General features: G+C 40.9%; 1 protein-coding gene across 1 annotated transcript; it reads left to right on the top strand.

Moving 5' to 3' along the window:
• Positions 1-5471: 5471 nt before the first annotated feature.
• LOC139648241 (leucine-rich repeat-containing protein 38) lies at positions 5472-20425 on the top strand. Its single transcript, XM_071524297.1, has 2 exons — positions 5472-6099; positions 20178-20425. The coding sequence occupies exons 1-2, from the start codon at positions 5472-5474 to the stop codon at positions 20423-20425; spliced, it is 876 nt and encodes a 291-aa protein (XP_071380398.1).
• The last annotated feature ends 379 nt before the right edge of the window (positions 20426-20804 follow it).

The following is a 20804-nucleotide window of genomic DNA, read 5'->3' as shown; positions in this document are numbered from 1 at the left end:
TTCTAACTCTAGGGAACTTAGAGGCACACATTAGTTGTAAACCCTAAACATTTCCCCATAACTTTTAATGGTAAAATTCGTAGGGTGCAACAGCTGTCAACGTAGTTTTTGTCAGTCTTGAAGCTCTGTAGCGGTAAATACAAAGATTGAAGTGATAACCAGAAGATCCTTGTTTACTTTTCCCAATTACACCAACTACATGCATAATACACGTAATAGAGCTGAAACGAGTCCGACCCCGTTTTCAGTGGCTCTTTGGTTCAGAGGTTCCAAAAATTCCCCATTCATTTTCTCATGAGACATTTCCAAAAATCTTGTTATAAATCATTTTAAGCTTTGAACCAAACCAACCAGCTACCAGTTGAATCATATGCTTTAGACAATAGATTCAGGGGGGGAAAAATACATATATATATATATATATGATATATAGAAGGCAAAGGTACAAGACTGTGTACCTTTTTTTTTTTAAGAGAAATGACCTACTCATCACATATAGCATTGCATCACAACTTAGATTTTGTGACAATACCATAAATTGGATTATAAAAATGTGAAAAGGTTAGCTATTTTAGGCAAGTAAAGCAACTTTGGTTAACATACCTGAAAATGAACATTTGGTCATTATCTACTCACCCTCATGTCAGTTGAAACACTGATGAAGTTCTGATGTCAATATAGCACAAGTTTGCTAGCGCTGCTCCGAAGCAGCCTTCTCCAAAACAACTGAATGAAGACTGTTTGTTTAAAATTCCAAAAAGGACAAAAAACGACCATAAAATTACTCCAAACAGCACGATCCAAGTATTCTGAAAACAAACGATTGCACTGTGGGTCCAAAAGTCCAATATTTACCTCATTATCTCCGAGATCATGCATCACTCTTCATCTCCTTTCTTTTAAATCTCGCCAGCGGGGGAAAAGCTAAATCTAACTCTTGTTTTTTGTCTACAGTTCTTTTTGCTTCACCGTAGTTTCTGTTTGTTTTTTTTTTCTGCCAAGATCAGCTACATGGAGTACTCTGTTTTGAAGAAATGCGATGTTAGTGTACACTTACATGAGTTATACTACGTTCAGGACAACTGGTAACTGGGAAACGTCCTACTTCTGAATAGGGAAAACATTTTTTTGAATGTCCCTCCAAATTGTCATTCATAGTTAGAAACTCAGGACTCTTCGCTGAGCTCCCAGTTCCCCGACATGACGTCCGTAAACGGAAGTCAACATGGTGGCATTCATAGTGAATGGTAAGAACAAACAAAATTACTGTGTTTTAAGCTTTTATACAGACTTTCACCTTTCAAGTTTGTGCATATAATCAAACATAGGGCTAGATGAAACACTCATGTTATGCACCTTTTCTCCTCTTCACGTGCTTTTGCGGGAGATGTATTATGGCTATTCCAAAGCTTCTGCTGCTCTGAAAGCCAAACCAACGTAACTTTCTTTTGGGCATCCATATTGTTACCTCAACCATTTGAATGCTCTCAGTAGGGAAGTAGGAACTTCCAACTGTGACATTTCCCAGTTGTCTTGAACGTACCATGGCACAGTGCCTACACAGATTGACAGAAAAAGGTTACTGCCCACAAACAGCAAACACAGGCAGGGGAGACAGAAGGGCAGAGACTCGCCAGTCATGGGTATTTTTATACATTGCCAGTCCAGCGAAGTGGTTGTGGAGTGTGGTGATTTAAAAACAATTTAAAAAGTAAAATCCTGCATAGTATGCCTTTAATCATTTGTGAATGTAGGCTTAATGTGCCTGGCTGACAAACGAGCTAGCAGACAAAAGGTCTATAGCCCTGTACAAATAGATCTATTTTCAGGCTGTTTTACACTGGAAAATTGTAGTCAAGAGACTCACAGGATCACATTAGGGGACTGAACATCTGCATGAATACCCTCAGCAACAGAGTGGCCATTACACATGCAAGTACCAGTGCTCCAGTTGCATTTCAATGTGAAAACCTCCATTTTAACCAAGTATCTCTGCTCTAGTCCAATTCATCCTGAGCTAGCTGGGAATTAATCAGCAGACACAACCAGGACTGAGGAAATGTGTTGTTTTGTTTACCTGAGCCTTTTCAGAGAGAAAATTTTCCTCTAGTTACATGCTTTCCAGCTGTGAGCGTCTTGACAAATGAAAATATAACTATGAAAAATAAAATAAAATGACCAATTATAGCTCACTGCCACAACTAACGTTAGTGCTAACATACACTTAGCAAGGTCTACTGCGGTAACATTACCTCAGCAAAGGATTAAACCCACTTATAATGAAGAAGTCCAACAACATGTAGGGTGTCCATCTACAGATCCCTTATTTCATTTGGGGCAATGATCAGATGATTAATCTGAAAAACAATGATCCAATCCATGTTTCTATCATGTATAGTTCAAAAGTTATAAATGATTACATCTTAGCACATTTAGCGAAATGATCAAATGAATCCCACTGCTGCCTGTAATCAGAAAAATGTCATTTTCATCCCAGTGTAACATCACAGATGCAGATATCTAGGACTGTCTTCTAAATTATTCACTGCAAGTAGACAAACCAAGCTATCATTCAGCTTTTGAACCCATGTTTCAATAATGCATGGACAAGCTAATATTCTTTCTGAAAACCAGTAAAAAAAAACAAAAAAAAACATGAAAAATCACGCCAGACATCAGAGCTGATGCAAAAAAAAAAAGCATCCTCTTTTTTTTTTTTTTTTTAGTTTAGTTTAGTTTTTAGTTACTTTTTTTTAGTTGACAGTAGAAAGAGACAGGGAGGATGTGGAACATGTGATAAAGGTCCCAGGCTGGATTACACAGTATGCGTTTTAGCCATACTACTTAGTCTTCAATTATGTTGTCTCTTAAAAAAAATTATTTAGACCACATCTTCGCCAATCACTAAAGAAAACCGACAGCTGAATCTCTACTACAGCGGCAGTGACATGAGGAGGGGCAGAAATTCACCTCAGCTGACTGTCAGGGACAAAGCGTAAAAGTTATGAATTAAGACAGTTGTGTTGTCCTTTTCCGTCTCATATGAGGCTCTCCTTCACCATGCTGGATCAGACAAAAGTCAGCAGAGACCAACTGCGTCATCACTGCTTTGCCTCTGTAAGAGTAGTTCATTATTTGGCATGAAAAGGAAACACGTCAAACCTTCCATGAGACAGCAAATATTTAGGCGTAGTGCAGGCAAGAACAGTAAAACCGCTACAAGGAATGATCGTATTAAGACGGAAACTTGAAACGTGTTTGCAGGAAACACATTAAGTTGTCTTTGCTTTTAGTGGTTTTAATATTTTTTAACCAAAATATGCTGTCTCCTATCAAATCGTCATCATCGTGTTGTTTTGATGCACAAGCTGCTCTGTCGCCTGTAGCGCTAAGTCAACATCACTGGTGTGAGTAACAGCAGACTCATCTCACTTCAGTGGATGCCTCCAGCAAAGACTGGAAATATTAGATTACCTGTGATGAAGTGTGTTAGATCTTGTTGTCTTCTGCCAGGTTATTATGGTACTGCTTGAATAACAAAATACAATGCCGTGTGTGTGTGTGTCTGTAATTGTGAGCATGTGTGCACACACTGAATGTGTGTGTAAATCTATTAATATATCAATTTCTCAAAGTCAATACTGTCTGTGATGTTGCACAATTACCACGACAGTGAGTGTCTCTGACAGGACTATTTTCTATCAACCAAACAAAGCACTTCAAAATTGTATTCTACCCTTGTCTCCAAAAGCCTCTTTGACCCAGTGCAACAACCTTGGTCTAATTGCATTAACCTGTTGCAACAAATCCCATTTGGGAAATTCAATTCACATTCTGAATTAAACATTTTCCCTCCAATACTGCTTTGAGAATCATGACACTTCTGTGTTTTACTAACGGAAATATAGTGGTCATGAAAAATATATACGGACCGGAGAATGGACCGTTAAAAGGCTCTTTGTTCAATCTGACAGGTGACCTGCTGTGGCACGGCATCACCAGCATAACTGTATAACAGAACGGACTTAATGTGCTGACGCTGGCTTTGTAGAAAAAAAACAAAAAAAACCCAAGGATGAAGGTTCACGCTGCAGTTTTTAAAAAGGTCACAGTTGTGAGTTTTCTATTTGCAGAGATAACTAATGAAGATTCTCCCATGGGCAGGTTGTGTAATCCTGCCTCTGTTTGACAAGATAGTCTCTAAAATTGTGATGTAACCAAACCAGTGAGGCTTACTGTGAAATGTCTTGTTATCGTCAGCTGGGATTACAAGGCAGGTGAAAAGGTGAAACACGATTGTAGGGAAAGCAAAGAGAATGTAAAAATTCCTTAATATAATTCGATTCAGTAGTTGTAAATTGTCTGTTTTAGGACACACATCTAAAAAAAAACATATATGTGTGATAAATATATGACTGTTATATTTATGATTTTTCCAGATGTAAACGATCCTCATTTCTTCACACTATAGGAAGTGACATCACATGTTGACAACATGGTTCAGGCACGCCTCCGTGGAAATGAGGAGAGGGGAGAGGGCATGAGATAAACCGTGGAACATTCAGAGACTGACATTGGATTGGCATGGCTGTGTGCAGCGCAGGACTGCGATCTGCATGCATATGGCTCCTGTCTGGACATTTGGATTCTCTCTCCATAGCAACAGAGCTTTGATACCCAGCTGGACAGTGTATTATTGAGCTCTGCTCTGCCTTTACAGCATGTTGCAGAGCACTGGGAGATAGAGAGGGAATAAGAGAGGGGGGGGGGACCTTACCATACACTTCAGCGATGTTCCGTGGGCTTCTCTCTTCTCTCTTGTTTTAGACCGTCAGGCTTTCCCACACAGAAACCTGGGACTAATGGAGGGATGCAACGATTTTACTCTTCACTTGTCATGCTTGAATCACCCCTCCGTGTATCCTTTTGTGTCAGAGACCCTAGTGTCTTTGTCTGTCACTGCCGCCAGATCGACTGTGGGGTAGCGTGGCGGACAGAACCCCCTCATCAGCCCCCCTCTCCCTTCTCTGTGCCCCCGGCTTCTCATCACTCCCAGCTCGCTCGTGTCTATTTACCTCCGTTAAGCTACCCTCCCCTCTCTGTTAAGCTCCGTCTTTCTTGCTCTCCCTCTGCCTACTGCTCGCTATCTCCCTCCCCTCGCTCCTTCAAAGCAAGCAGTCTGCTATTCTATCCAGGCTGCTTGCTACATGATCTCTTGGAAAACAGTGTTCGCCGCTGCTCTCTCGCCGCTCAGCTCCTGAGCCCTTCCAGATTTCCAGCTCGACAACGGCAGGATGCTCCTCCACGAGGATTGATCCCCCTCCTCCCCCTTTCACTCTCCCCTTCCCCTCCCCTCTCCTAATCTCCTGCCCTCTGACCCTCTCCCCCTCTTTCTCTATCCCCACCCACCCCCTCCTATTCGTCCTTACCCCAAGCCTCTGTTCCCCCTAACTCATTTCACCCCCTTGACCATGTTGCCATGTGTCTGCTGGCTCCAACTTCTCCTCATCTTGCTGTCCTCTGTCTTACGGACCCGGGGGGAAAACTGCCCAGCAACCTGCCTGTGCCCAGACCCTCACACCGTGGACTGCAGCGGCCGCGGACTGACCCGTCTACCCGATGAGATCCCCTTGGATGTGCGCAGGCTCTTGCTGGCGGACAACTGGATACCCCGCATCCCCTCAGACTTCCTGGTTCTGTACAGTGACTTGGTCTACCTGGACCTACGGAACAACTCTCTCTCCCACATAGAGCCGGGGACGCTCAGCACCTCGTCCAGGCTGGTCTTCCTGGACCTGGGCAGCAACAATCTGACTGAGATCCCCAAAGGGACGTTCGGGGAGTCCCGCAGCCTGATCAAACTCCGTCTGGGCAACAACCCGTATTTGAGTTTGGTCAATGAGGATGCGTTCCTGGGCCTCACCTCCCTGAGAGAGCTGGAGCTGGAGCGCAATGCACTGTCTACCCTAAAGGTGGGGGCGCTGAGTCAGTTGCCCTCCCTGCGGGTGGTGAGGCTTGAGGGCAACCCCTGGGTGTGCAACTGCAACTTTGCCAACCTGTTTGCATGGCTGATGGAGAACAGTCACAAGCTTCCTAACGGTAAGTAATGTTGTCTGGTAACCGTTTGCTTCCAGTGTGCCTGACACAAATAAAGCGTATCTCAGCACAACATACATGATATTATGTGTAAATCCTTTGACATGCTGCTACTCCAGTCTATTTGTGTTTTCCCTGTAGAGGAGGGAACCCCCCCCCCTCCCCTCCCCTTGTTCTAATTTTGTCTCTTTCTTCCTCCACCCCCATAGCCTATAGCGTGAGAGACAGAGCGTAATAAGAGACAATGAGATTTGCTTGGAAGGGAAAACTGTGGGGATGCTTTGAAATTAAGCTTGATTCAATTCAAAATTCAAAGTGAAGCACCATCTGAAAACAGCTTCATCCAGTGTGGAATACGGAAAAAAAACAACTCATGTTAAGAATTTTGCTCTAGCCTACAGTTTCTCTGTTTGCGCATTTCATCATCTACAAGAACCAAATATTGGCATCTATCCTGCATGATGGTCTGTTATCCTTACAGCAGATCCATGAATTGATGCCTGTATTTATATAATACAACAGTACTATGAGTGCATGCATTTTATAATAGGTTTCCCCAGGGAATCAAACCTCTAATCCTAGCCCTGTGTTAGTGTCATGCTCTATCCATTTAGATATATAGCACCATAATAATGGAGTATGATATTGCCTTTGTCTACCATTGTGATTCAGCCTGGAGGGGTGAGTTAGGTAACAGGACTGAAGTTTTGTTGTGTGCGTGTGTGTGTGTGTGTGTGTGCGTACATCAACCCTATCCCATTGTCTCAGGCAGACACTCTCTCAATGTGTGCATGCAAATCTGGGGAACAACAAAAGACAAAGGGGATCACCATGTTCCTACAGAAGTATTATACAGTGGGTAGAATCTGCTTACATGGAGATGATTCGTCTCAACATCCAAAGCCAGTGTTTCCCATTGTGGGATGCTAGATTTGTCCTGGGTGAGAGACAAAGCGTCACAATTGTTTAATTTTGTGTTAATTTCTACCGATTCACTGCAGACAACAGAATATCTTAAACATCTCTCTCAGAAATGTTCCCTTTTTTGACAAATCAGTTTTATTCAGTGGGACAAGGTCACCCTTGTGTGTATTATTGATAGCGTCCTTCACAACACAGAGGACACAACAGCAGTTATCTAATAAGTACAAGCCAGCACATGTGGCAGCCAAGGAGGCAAAAATAAATAGAACTGACAGTCCAGCCACTCATCAGTAGTAGCTTGTGCTGTAATCATATTCAGATGAGAGAGTAGATTGAACTCATTACTTGAGTTTGACTTGATCTGAGAATATAACATGAATGTGGCTCATGACACTATGAGCACGTATAGGCTTTATTTTATTTCATAATTCAGCTGATGAATATTTAATATTCTGGTACAGGTCAGTGTGTGAAAAGGTCCATAGATAAGGAGTGGGCACATCTAATGCTGTCACTGATCCAAGGTTGTTCTCGGTGTGAAATGTCAATCTTTATACATACATGCAAAAGATATCAACACTATTTGTTCTTTGTCCATTGACAAACACAGAATTGTAAATGGTCTTCGTCTTGAGGATATGATTCTTTGGGATGCGAGAAAGGATTACATCTCCTCGACATAAAATATAAAATGCAAGCAAAAGGGATAAAAGCTGGCAACCAGCCCACAACCTAACCAGATGAGACCGGCTAAACATTACAACCCCTGGATGTGGACGTCAATCAATGTCTCATACTGTGATTTTGACTGTGGAGATGTAATGGATTTTCTGTTGTGCTGAGGTTTTCATAGCGTATATTGTTTTGCTGATTTACAAATGAAAAAGAACAAACTTAAATCCCGCTAGCTGTACTTTTGCTGGCAGTAGCTTTAATTCAGCTCCTCACACACACTGGCCGGGTGTTGCAAACTGCTGACAACTAACAAAAGCAAACTCCTCACACATTTAGGCCATGGTGTACTGTGCTATTGATACTCGCCTCTCCAGTCTTTCTGCATGTGCCCCGAAAATAGACAAGTTTGGGCCTGTGAGGAAGAGAAGTTAATAAACTGGCAAGAATACCTTATTCCCCCTAGTAAGAGGCTGCAAATGCATTCATCACGGGTTCTCAGTGTTGTCAACTGCAAGGCATAATGAATTGCATTAGCAGTGCTGGCCAAGCAGACATCAACAGCAAACAAGAAGCCAAGGGCCTAGCCAAGCTCCTGGCATGGCTGCCAACTGGGCCCACTATATACACACTCTCAAATTGAGTTAGTAATGTGTATCTCACCTCATATACAGCTCTTACAGCACCATCAGTGAGTGATTGCTTTCTGACCCCAGAGACGAGACCACCAGGCTGGGCAAAACACACTCACACACACGTAAACACACATTTATATAGATTATGTGTGTGTGTGTGAGGGGAAATCAGCATTCTCCATTTGATCGTTTGTGGAGGATATATTATTATGCTCTGGTCTTAAACGACCAGAGGTGAGTAGAATGTACTAGGCAATGCTAATAATGCTGGAACTCTGGACCAAAAAAACATTTTAGCAAAAGGAATAATAACTGTTTGTCATCTTTGGCTGCTCTCTTCTAAGACAATGCAAATTACTTCTGTAAGGGTCAGAGAGGACAAAAAAATCTTGCGCTGAACTGAAAATATCTTCCAAAACAATTCCCTGTCTTCTATTATGTACTGTATAATTTATAAACAATTTGTTTTGTGTCTTTCGGGTCTACTGCAACTTTTTCTCTGACACAGCCAGCAAAGACAGCTGGATGAAATTAAAACCTGCATGCTGACATTTATGTTAGTGTGTGTGAATGTATAGTATGTGTATAGTATAGTATGCCTCAATTGTTTTCTAATATGTCAATCACATATATTGAGTCTTAAATCACTGGACTTAATCTGTAATCTTATTGCAAAACCTCAATATTTGAATACATCATATCTTATGGATATATACTGTATGTATTCTTACTAAAAATGAATCAATGAGAAACAGCTTAACAACATAACTACTCAAATGGCTATATGAATATGAATGCATGTACTATAAGTTTAACCAGAATCAAATCTAATAATAAATAAAAGTTCTGTGTTGTCCCACAGCAAATTTTCCTAATGCGTCTGAAGGATTTTACTTGAATGAAATGAAACAATACTTCAGTACTTCAAATCAACATTTTGCTTTGGCAGAAAATAGATTTCTGTCCCCAGACTCTGGGGTCCCACCACTGCTGGCATTCACGCTTCTTTATTCAGCCGTTTTATCAGTCATTTATAATTTTTATTATCAGTAAATTGAAGCAGACAAAACCATTTCTTTGAAACCACTGACACGTACCAAAGAAAAAAAACAAGAAAATACACCCAATATCACAGTGTAATAGTTTATATATGTGCTCGAAATATAAATTTATGGATTGTTGAAAGCAAGTGAGTGCTATCAGTGGAGGCCCCATGGGCAGCCAGTATTTGCCGTTCACTGTTTATGAAACCATAGTGCATTTGTGTAGTAAAAATGAGAATTAACAACCATCACACATCTATATGGAGTTTTTATCCTCCAATATATGGTGCCCTTGGGATCCACTGTCACCACTGGCACTCAGGACTTTTTCCCCACAGACAAAATATGAATTTTAGACGTTCAGAAGTTATCAGAATCAAAGTGGTGCTTACTGCAGTTCCCCAGAGCAGCCGGTTTTGATAGTTGACCATTCATTATCTCCTGTAGAGGAATGTGGACTTTCACTACAGTACTGCAAGAGTGTGCAGTCTCGCACAGAGTCCGTATGGATCCCAGGATCATTTAAAAATCGACTGTTGAGCAAACAGAAAGTAGCAGGGAGGATTATACTGAGTTGGATCCACGAACGCGGCCGATTCACACGGGCATCATACTGGCAGACCTAATTAACATAATGACTGAGCTCTGGATAGGGGGGAAATGTGATGACCTATTCTCTGGAACACTGTATTGGAAGTGTTACACAATAACAGATGGACGCTCATTAGTGAATGAGGTTGACTTGATAAGCTTCTCAATATGTATCAACCCTAACAACCGTCATCCGTGTGGGTGTTTCATCCTAATGTCTCATTCATCATGGAACAAAATCAATTACAGAGCCAAAAATTGCTGTTTGAATTGTACATCAACTTGGCCTTTCTTGCAACGCACTGTAAAATACGACAGAAGCTGAATAACTGACTAGAAATCTGCAGCCAATTTAAAATTTGTCAATAACTCATGCCAAAAACGTATTCTAATTATATTTTAGAAATCATTTTCAGGTATCTACCGTTCCCCTGCATAATAGCCTGCGTAATGTAACAGCTGCAGTGCACATGCAGTATACCCAATTCCCATCCCATTTTTCACATCTTGATTTCCCCTGTGATTTTGAGTTCACAAAGCAGCACACTTTTCTGTTTGCATAACTTTGATTACTGCGGGTCAGTGTGATGAGTGGGTGGACGATGCTTAAAATTCTGGAAGTTTTTGGATCAGATGAACAGCTCCCTTACCGCATGACTGGTTTTAACATGTGCAGTGAGGTGGTCCGAAATTATTATGCCTTTCAGATTGATGTGTGTTAGAGAAAATGCAGTCAGAGGTGTTGCTGCAAAGTGATCATACTGCATGATTTAAAAAAGGAAAAAAAAAAACAATCAACCAATTAATAAACACAAACTGTCTGGCTTTATAATTGGGCAGTTGTCCTTTGTGTTTAGGTAAGTTCTTCTTGCCACCAATCAGGTCCATAAATGTTTTATCGGAGGGATGAGTGTAAACATGATCCACCGCTGTCTCCAGTGCTCTTGGGTTAAGGATGAACAAAGGCCATGTATAATTCAGAGTGACACAGTTCTACGGCACATTGGCCAGGGTAATAGGAGCCAGAGCTGCCTACAGGGCAGGGCAGGCCAAATCCCATGGGAGACGGAGGCTGAGGCCCGACGTGGCACTGCTATCAACACTAGTCATGACCTGTACAGTTCCACTACAGAATAGCAGTTCATGTGACAGGGTCAAAGTCTGAATTTTCCTTCACAGCCTATCGAGTTGCTCCCCGGAGACCTGTTACCACACACTGCATGAGCGGCCCTGAAAATATGATGCCGCTGCCCGGCGCTACATGGCGCACACATGATGCTATTGCCCTGCATTACTTGCTATCTTTGCTGCCCTATGGGCATGTGATGAGAAAATATCCATCCCATTAACACAAGCTGACAGCTTCTTTTACCTTGGCCTAATTTAATGTTTATTTAAAGTTGGGAAGTGAGAGAGAGTGCTGGCAAGGGAGAGCGGAGTGAGAAAAGGTGGACAGAATTACACTGTATGAAGGCATGAGCTGCTGCATGTGTAAGATGGATTTATCTGGGAGATAGAACCTGCACACTATTAGCTGTTTTATCACCGTTAATTGTGACGACAACAGATAGACAAGCTGCTTTTTACTGTGGTGATAAAACGGTGGAAAGGCAGCTAATAGTGTCAACAATCCTCTCCTGTGTTTGGGAATGAGCCATTTCCTGTGTGTGCATTGGCGCTTTTGAGATGAGACATTTTGAATATGCCTATGGTACAGTGATGTCAGTGAGGCTCCACGCAGTAGGAAAGCCCTCCTGAATGATTCACCCTCACCCCCACTGTCACATGAATGCTTGTCACTTTGTGCATTCACACATTCTCCTCCTCTCTGTTTGCTCTGTCTCCTACTATTGCTTTCTACTTGTGAATCTCTTGCCATGTTTCCTGCAGACTCCTCAGACTTCCCTCAGACGCTTTCTGTGATTGCAGCTGAATAATTCACCCATCTTTCTGTAATTATGTCTGTCTGGCTCAAATTTCTTCCATCTACTGAGTATAGGACTTGAGTGGCACATTCATCCATTGTAATACTATGGGGAGAGGGCTGTCACCACTGGATTCCCTGACAGATATAGAGATAAGACTCGTTCCAAAAGAGTGTTCAGACAACACCTGTGATTTGGGGAATCAGAAGCAGACTTCAGCATAAATGCCAACTTGTGCACGAAGCTAGATTGTGGTGATTTTGCCAATGCTATCAGTGCAGAGATCAATCAGGACAGGTGATGTGGTGTTGAGGGAGGGAGGAGAAACAAGCCTCCGATATCAGTCTGCCACAGCGAGGTGGATCAATCACGGCTCAGACAGGCCGAGCGTTACCAGCAGATAGCCTATCCTTAGGCTGGCTGTAATCCTAAATGTAATCCATCAACTGTCCACACCAGGCATGTAACATACCCTGTGTGGGTCGACATACCTGATAGTGCGAGGGCATGATTTGTGCCACATTGTACTGTATCATATTCCAGCATCACGCTTTGTGGTCGTGGCGGCGCTTGGGAGTCATTTTTGGAACTCCTGGATAGGTTTGGACTCATATATCAGTTTGCCAATATATCAGGCCGATATTGACCCTTGATTATCACATAGATAGATAGATAGATATCAGATAGCCATGCCGTCCACTGCCAATATGGTGGAGGTTCCTCCCTGAACACAACTACATAAAGCCGCCCAAAAAAAAAAAATCCTTTAAAATGTCAATGAAATATTATTTTCTTTTCACATTTTTAGTCTTTCATTTATTTATTCACTTATGTGAAATGTAACCCAGAGTTTCCCCTACCACTGAAATGGTTAAATGTAAAGATATTGACTATTGGCAAAAAAATATTGTCTATTGGCAGCTTTAATACAAAAATATCGGCATTCAAAAACCTGTAACAATTATTCATTCTTGACATTTTACAGTCTGTTGACAGTGGAGAAAGACAGATACTGTACGTAAAAGTCAACATGGCTAATATCGAGGCAGGATTAGAAAAACACAGGACAGATGTTTAGAATTGGTTCACAGATGAGAAATGTCTGATTTGCATATGAACCTACACCCAGGAGATGATTGTATAGCCCGCCAGTGTGTTTTTCCCCACATAGTCTCGCCTCTCTGTGTGTGTCTAGTTGTGACTATGCAGAAATCACTGGATTACATCTAGACAAAAGAAACAAGGGTGATGTCAAAGCCTCAGCAACCTTGTGTATTTTTGTTGTTCATGTCAGAATTACATAAGAAGGGGTTTTTTTCGGGCATGACAGACTAAAGCTTATGTCATGAAGAGAAAAATAATAAACAACAGGAAAAAGAGATGCTTAATTTGAGGCAATATTCACTAAAAGAAAAAGGTCTGAACATGCTCTCTAGATGAGAGATTTCCACAGTTTGTTACAGATGTTTTTTGTTTTTTTTGTAATACTGAGAAACTATCATTATGGTGTTTGAACCAGAAGATTCCACTTTTGGCCAAATACCACAGCTGTTCAGTAATTCCCCCCCCCATTTTCAAACAGTATAATGAGTCTGTGGCCTTTCCTATTGTGTAATTCCAGTGCTTAACTGTAGCAAGAGTGTGGCGGCACTGAAAATCCATCTCTCCTGGCAAATTGTGTGTATTTTGCTGCTGTGAATAGGTTTTGGAAGTTGCAATTCAGATAGTCTCAACTTTTATCAATTCAACTGTTGAACCTGAAATCTAGACACAAGTAGACATGAAGCCTGTACTTGTATTGAAATAAATAAGACAGAAACACATAGAAATTTCATATGCATAAACAAATCTAGATTTTGATATTATTAATATTCAAAATGACTAGGAACTAGTAACTCGAAAAGTAATATAAGATCACCACAGGTTAGAAATGCCTCAAAAATCTTAAACATTGTTTGCTCTGCCTATTGGCCTGTTCACTAATTCTACTCTGATCATGATGAATGTGATAATACTGTAACTCCTGCAGGGGCCATATGTTGCCCAGGCAAATCTGAGTCTCCAATGTTATTAATCAAGCTTCTGGGACAGGCAAGACCAGACAGAACCATCTCAGAGGCAAAGGCTAAGTCTCTAAGGTGATGAGTTACTTTGCCATGCAATGAGTGCACTGTGAATATAAATAGTGTCCATTCATCTCAGGCACAAGCAGACAGGACAGGCTCCCCAATATATTGGATTTACAAGTTTATTCAGCTGTAGCAAAGTTTTCTTTTGTCTTTATTATAGTCTGTGGTAATAACGTTAAAGGTAACCTAGAGGTTTTTTGTCCACTAAATTTATGATTGTCACTGAATTATAATAAAGGCCATACATTCCATATCTTGTTCGAGCCTCTTTCTACATATTAGCATTTTTCTTTATTTCCTCTTTGCTGCTTATGAAGAATAACTTAACAGGCAGCTGTTAACTGGAAGGGATTTTTATTATTATTATATTATTATTTTTATCTTTTTTTTTTTTTTTTTTTTTTACAGGGAATTGAGCCCAAGAACTCCCAAATTTTGGAAGCAGATCATTGGGGCTACCTTTTGATACTAGAATAAAAATGTTAACTGTCATTAGTACTAATTTCACAGCATTATATTAATAAGCGAATGCCCCATACATCATGTTTAAATAGATACAGGTTCAGCAACTCTGTCTCATCCACTAACATTTGCAAAAATGTCGGAAATGTTACTTCCAGTACAAAACATTTGTTTACTTTCATCTTTGTCTTTCTAATGAAAACACTGCCGAAATAACATTTCGACTAACTGTCGAAATGTAATTTGTAAACAGAACTGATTCTTTTAAAGCGCTATTTGTGAGCCGTATGGTCGGTTATGTAACATTATTCTTAGAATATTAGATTTTTGTAAACATCCAAATGATGCCACATTGCATGGATGGCAAGTACGGCACTGTGAGAAAAAAATACTCACTGTTTCAGCTCATAATTGTCACGGATGAGATCAACCATCTCTGAATGTATCGTGCTTTGATGTTCTTGTTTGTAAGCCCAGAGGCCAGCAGCTCAAGATTGCCTCTTCAGTAGATTCACATGTTGATGAAACAATGTGACTGAGCTGTTTTCCCACATCCAGCAGGCCATGAATTTGTTTAGATCTCCATCTTCCCCACACATATGATGGAGATTTCTTAGAGCTGAGCCACCAGAAATTCAAATTCACGTTGCGTGAAGTGTTGTCAATACTGCTGAGAGCTCTGCCTGTCTCCTGCCTGGCTTGCACTCTGTGTATTCAAAGCTTGCATAATGCCAGTAACCAGCATGCTGTTGACTGGCTCCTCCAAGGTCATTGGTGTTGGCTTTTTATTATTGTAGAGCCTTATTCTCGATGCTGGGGACACTTCCAACTCACTTGATCTGATATTGATCCATGGCCACTTGAGTGGAGTGGCTCCACTCCAATGGAGCTTGTCCAGTATGTGCTTGATGCATGCTGGTCCTGGCTCTGGTAAGCCTGGTCATGGCCTCTGTGTGCTTTGACAGGAGTAACACAGTCTCTTGAAGATAAACACACACCAGTGTTAGTGGGGTGCTGACCCACAGTAATAAAGATTAAAAGTCAAAAATTGTAGCCGCACTCCCATAGCTCCGATGCAGAATTCCCTGCACTAAGCAATTTCAGTCCCTATAACCAATCCTGAAGCTACTGTGCGCTATGTGGAGATTTCCTTGATGATATAAACCATTATCCACACACGTGGACCAACTGTGTTGCTGTTTTTACCTCTTTTCTAAAGCTTGTCAAAACCCGGCCCGACTCGAGGCTCCCCCCGGCCCATTCACTAGCTTTGAATTTTTTTTAAACTAGCTCGTCTCCTCCCTAGGTGTTGAAAAGCGGCGCTCTCCCCCTCCCATTCCTGAAAAAATCTCATAATGGTGGAATCGATGAAGCGAGTGAGTAAACTTGATAAACTAGTAAACTCGCTACCTTCCTCTTCACTTGGGGGGCATGTAACCTTCAGTGGGAGAAAAATCTGGCAAAGCAAGACTAGCAACCCGCGACACTTCTCCATAGGTACGTTTGGCTTAGCTATTAGCCTTTATGCACGGTTTGTCCTTAGTGGCCTCTGTAGTCCAGCAGCTTTGCTGTGCTTTATTTACAAATGTGTTGTGGTTTCTGTCACCCTCTAGCTGCTACCAGTAGAATTTGAAACTTGATGACTGTGGCAACCTCAATGCAAATTGAACAACGGAAGTGTAAACTATAAATTTGTGTGAGGAGTTATTTTTTCCCACAGCGCAAGACGTGTAGATCAGGGGCCAAATTCAGGTCAGTCAGTCAAACAGCACTCTCTCACCTCAACTACATTGAGCTTCCAAAGCAGTGTTGTGTAACAGGTGTGGAAATTATTAAGTTTGCCCAAGTCTAAAGAAATGTGATTCTGAAAGACAGCTAACCTACCGGAGTGTATCAATATAGTACAGTGGATATGTTATTTTTGACATTGGATGAATGATGTGGTTATCCTGATTAATCCAGGATTAATTCCTGGACTGTGGTAATTAAATGTAATTTAAGCCAACAATAACATATCCACTTTACTATATTAATAGCTACACTCCGGTAGGTTAGCTGTTGCTGCAGAAACAGTTGATACTGCACACCTAACTAGGTGTGGGGGGACTGTACAGCATCTGTACTTGTTTATGTATTTGAGTGAGACAGTCCTCTTCCTGTTTGGGTTGAGGCCTGTCGTTTCTGCTGGAAGTCAATTCTGCACAGTTCATGGGGAAATGTTCCAAGGGACACAGAATAAACACAAAGAAATTAACACATAGAATAAACTAATTTTTACAGCGATGGTTTTACACTCTGCCATGAAAATGAATTTGCTAATGATAGATTATGTAAATATGCTACACATAGGGACTTTAAGTCTTGGTAAAATTTCTTAGTAAAATTTCTAATGATCTGTCAAATATTTAAAATGTAAAAAAACAACACAACCTAAATTTTTTTATGAGAGAGTATGGCTGAATACTGTACTTTTGCATTTTGGCGTGTTTGTGTGCGTGTGCGTGGGTGGGTGTGTGTACATGTGTGTATGCATGTGCGTGTGTTTTGCATTCTCCACTAATTGAATGTTAGAAGAAATGTGAGAATCTGTATCTTGTATTGAGGGATTAGTCTCACTGAGTTTTATCAAGCTCTTCAGTTACAAACCTAATTAATACTGTAGAGAGAGAGTGGGAGGAGCATGGATACCAATTCCATTCCATCAGTGATTTCCATTATTTCTTTTTCCACAGTCACTTAACACTTTTGAAGTTGTTTCAAGGTAGTTTCTCAGTAATTTCATTACTTGTAAATGAACATTGCAAAACAATTTTATAAGTCGACTCACTTAATATAATCACATTATTTCACCTTGTTAGTTCAGTTTTGTGTTGTAATATTATATTACTTGCTCTAACAGCTAAGAAGCAGATATAATGGTAAAGAGATTATATTTTCAAAGAAATAAATGTACTGATTTGACTTAAGGTGGTTCGATGAATGCACAGTATTGAATTGAAAAGTAAGAGGGTTTATTGCACTCTTGTATAATAACAGAGCATGTTGTAAATTGTGCTGACTATTGAGCAAAGATGGAGAAGTGATATACATGTGCAGTATCTCTGGAAAGTATCCACCCACGTTGATAAGGCCTCCTCTCTGCCCACCTATGAGTTAACATTCACATCAATATGTCTAGCTTTTTCATCCTGCCATATAGGGAGGCACCTTACTGTATAGTTTATCCTGCCGAATGTTGGCAAAGTTACAAGTATGAAAATAATGTGTTATATATCACTCATAGAGCTTCTGCAACTGTACTGGGTAAAACATGTGACTGAAAAGTGATTTAAAAGATTGTAGTCCACAAGGTTGTCAGTAAAACTGGGTGTTCACATGAATGAACGAATTAACGGATGAATGAATGAATGAGCACACTACCTGTTATATAATTTGCCATGATATTCAAAGCAAAGAGCATTCTCATGTGATGGGATTTACAACTCTCACAACGCAACACTGAATGCCTTTTACCCGCAGTAGTGATACAGTATAATTTATTGCTACAGCCTGTATTACTCACCCCGCATTGTCATGATTTATATCCATCAGCACAATGCAGAGCCATGCCTACAGAATGAGAGATATTATAGCTTTAACACTGAACCTGTGTAAGTGCCTGGTCTCCTGAAATTGTGTGAAATGAGCATGATATCTTAAAATGCAACTATGTGAGAGAAATGCATTTTTACCACCAGATTAAGTGAAGGAGGCACAACTAGAAAAAGGTAGTAGTCTGACACTGAACTAGTGCGGGGAATGGGCATCTGCCTTCAACTCCGACAACCCGAGTTCAATTCCCAATTTAAACCAAGAAGATTTGTAGTGTTCATTTTTTTTATTTAACCATGGCCAAAGCTTTCCCTAACCTTAACCAAATTGTTTTAGTTGCTTAACATTAAGCAAAGTTTTAGTTGCCTAAACCTAATCCTAACCTAAATCCTGTCACATAATCTAGTTCATGGTGGAGGAATGTAGTGTTCACATAATTTGTGTCCACAATACGCCTACATAATCTGCGTTTCAGAGTTCATACTCATTTCACAACATTTTATGAGACCGTACTGAACAGTGATCTATGGGCGACGTTATCTGAATAAATAATCATGACTGGGAAAAGGTCCTTTTCCCGGAAGATGTAGTGCAAGACGTGTCTCCACCAACCAACAAGGAACTACCCTTGAAATCCAATAAGCCTTTGTCAAAGTGCTTTTCTGTTTAAATGATGTCTGAGCAATAAACTATCTGAAAGTGACAGGGACACCGGAGAGCATGACTCACTGATTTATCATTCTTTCATCTGCTGATGAGTTCGGTCAAGGTGCCCCTGCCTCAGACAATGCCTTTACTGATGTACCAGTAAAATTTTGAAATGTAACCAGGAGTCAAATTTAATAAAGAAGTGCATGCATTCCAAAACAGTTTTTCCTTGTGCTCTTGGGGGTTTGAATTACAATAATTTAAATGAAAGTTTACTTTTATGCCCTGACCAAAAAAACATCAGAATCTGAAGTAGAATCATTTTTCTCACCATGTACAGAAAGAAATATGTTTTGGTAGCAACGGAATAGAGATATATCCAGAACTTACATTGTTATACTGACACCTGGTACAAGGACAATAGGGCTTCACATACAGTGCAAATTGACAATTCAATACATGTGGTAGACAGTAGACATACAACAGACCACAGACAGTAAATAGTTGACTATACATCACTCTACTGCACAAATAGCCTACTGAACATTAAAAAAGACCTTTCACTTTACAATATATTGACCTTATCCCATGGCGGCCATTTTGAACTTGAGCTTTTGAACTAGTATTACTTCAATGCGTAAGTGAGGACTTCAGATAGGCCTAACAGTAACTCCTTCTGAGTTCTTGAGATCCATTTGTTTCAAATATGTTTTATGGGGAATCTGTGAAATGGAAAATGTTTGTCTGATTCCTGTTTGTGTGATGTGCATCTTACACCAGAGGTTCTCAATTGTTTTTCAGCCAAGGACCCCTTACAAGATAGAGAATATACCGGGGACCCCATCATTCTGATTTTTTGTGATTTTGGGCGATATAAATAAAAATTGACTTGATTTGACATGTATGTCCCTTGGAATAATCTGACGTAGCCTATTGTTTACACTTCTATAGTCTTAGTTATGTGAAAGAACAACACAAGAGAAATGTATTAGAAAGATATTAGATATGTATTAAAAATATTTGCACCATCTCAACACAGAATACCCATAAATCAATCAATCAATTAGCTGCAAGTAACACTGTACCTAAAGAAAATATCAAAGGGAAATCAGGAGAAAAGTGCTAATTCGAAGTGCATTTCAAAAAAACTTTTTTTTATATCATGATAGTTTAAATGAATGAATCTGAAAACTTTTCACGGACCCCCTGGCAGAGTGCCACGGACCCCTGGGGGTCCCCGGACCCCACTTTGAGAACCACTGTCTTACACAACAGCAGGACATGGCCAGGTTGTACTTGCACAGCCGGGTTGTACTTGCTCTTCCGAGTAGAGTTCCCCACCCCGAGTATGACATACCTTCAAAATGTCCCCATGGGAATAAGGTCTATAAATAAGCCATCATTAATTGTATCTTAAGTTCCAGGGTAGTCTGTGTAATCTTATGTCCTCTTTCAATGTAGGAGTGGAAGGCATGGAGTGCTCTCTCCCCATGGACGGCAGACGTGTGTCCCTCACCCAGCTCTCTAAGGACAGCTTCCGCGAGTGCCAGGTCACCCTCACCCTGACGGATCTGCTCATCATCATTTTCTCTGGCATCTCGGTGTCTGTGGTGGCCATCATGACCAGCTTCTTCCTGGCTTCAACTGTTCATTGCTTCCAGCGCTGGAGCAAAGGCGCCAAGGGGGATGAGGAGGAGAGCGAGGAGTGAGAGGGACTTCGTTTTCAGAGGCCTCGCTGGTCCTGCCTCATCCGACAATGAGAGGACAACGCAGACAGTATGCACTGTATGTGACAGGTTTCACACCGCTTCCTCCCTGGTGAACATCCAGGATTGGATACGGTAGGATTTTGCCCTAGTATGGTGGGAGTTGTTTTCTTTGCACATGGATATCTGAAACATGATAACAAAGGACATTCCCAAGACATGAGTCAAAGTCCCAATAAAAATTAGTGAGCGCGTTGCTCCACTTGCAAAATTATATTAGAGAATTCCAATTTTGGCAGTGAGAGGCTGTGGCCATCCTTATATGGCCATTAGCTCTTTAATGTAATACACCAGTCTAGAAATGCTAACACCTAATGAGATA

Source organism: Centroberyx affinis, unplaced genomic scaffold (assembly GCF_046629955.1).
Source record: "Centroberyx affinis isolate AG114_WGS23_722 - 3 ecotype Tasmania unplaced genomic scaffold, CSIRO-AGI_Caff_v1 ptg001173l_1, whole genome shotgun sequence".
NCBI classification, from domain to species: domain Eukaryota; kingdom Metazoa; phylum Chordata; class Actinopteri; order Beryciformes; family Berycidae; genus Centroberyx; species Centroberyx affinis.
Note: the sequence above shows the minus strand (reverse complement) of the source record. Positions and strands in the feature narration are given on the sequence as shown.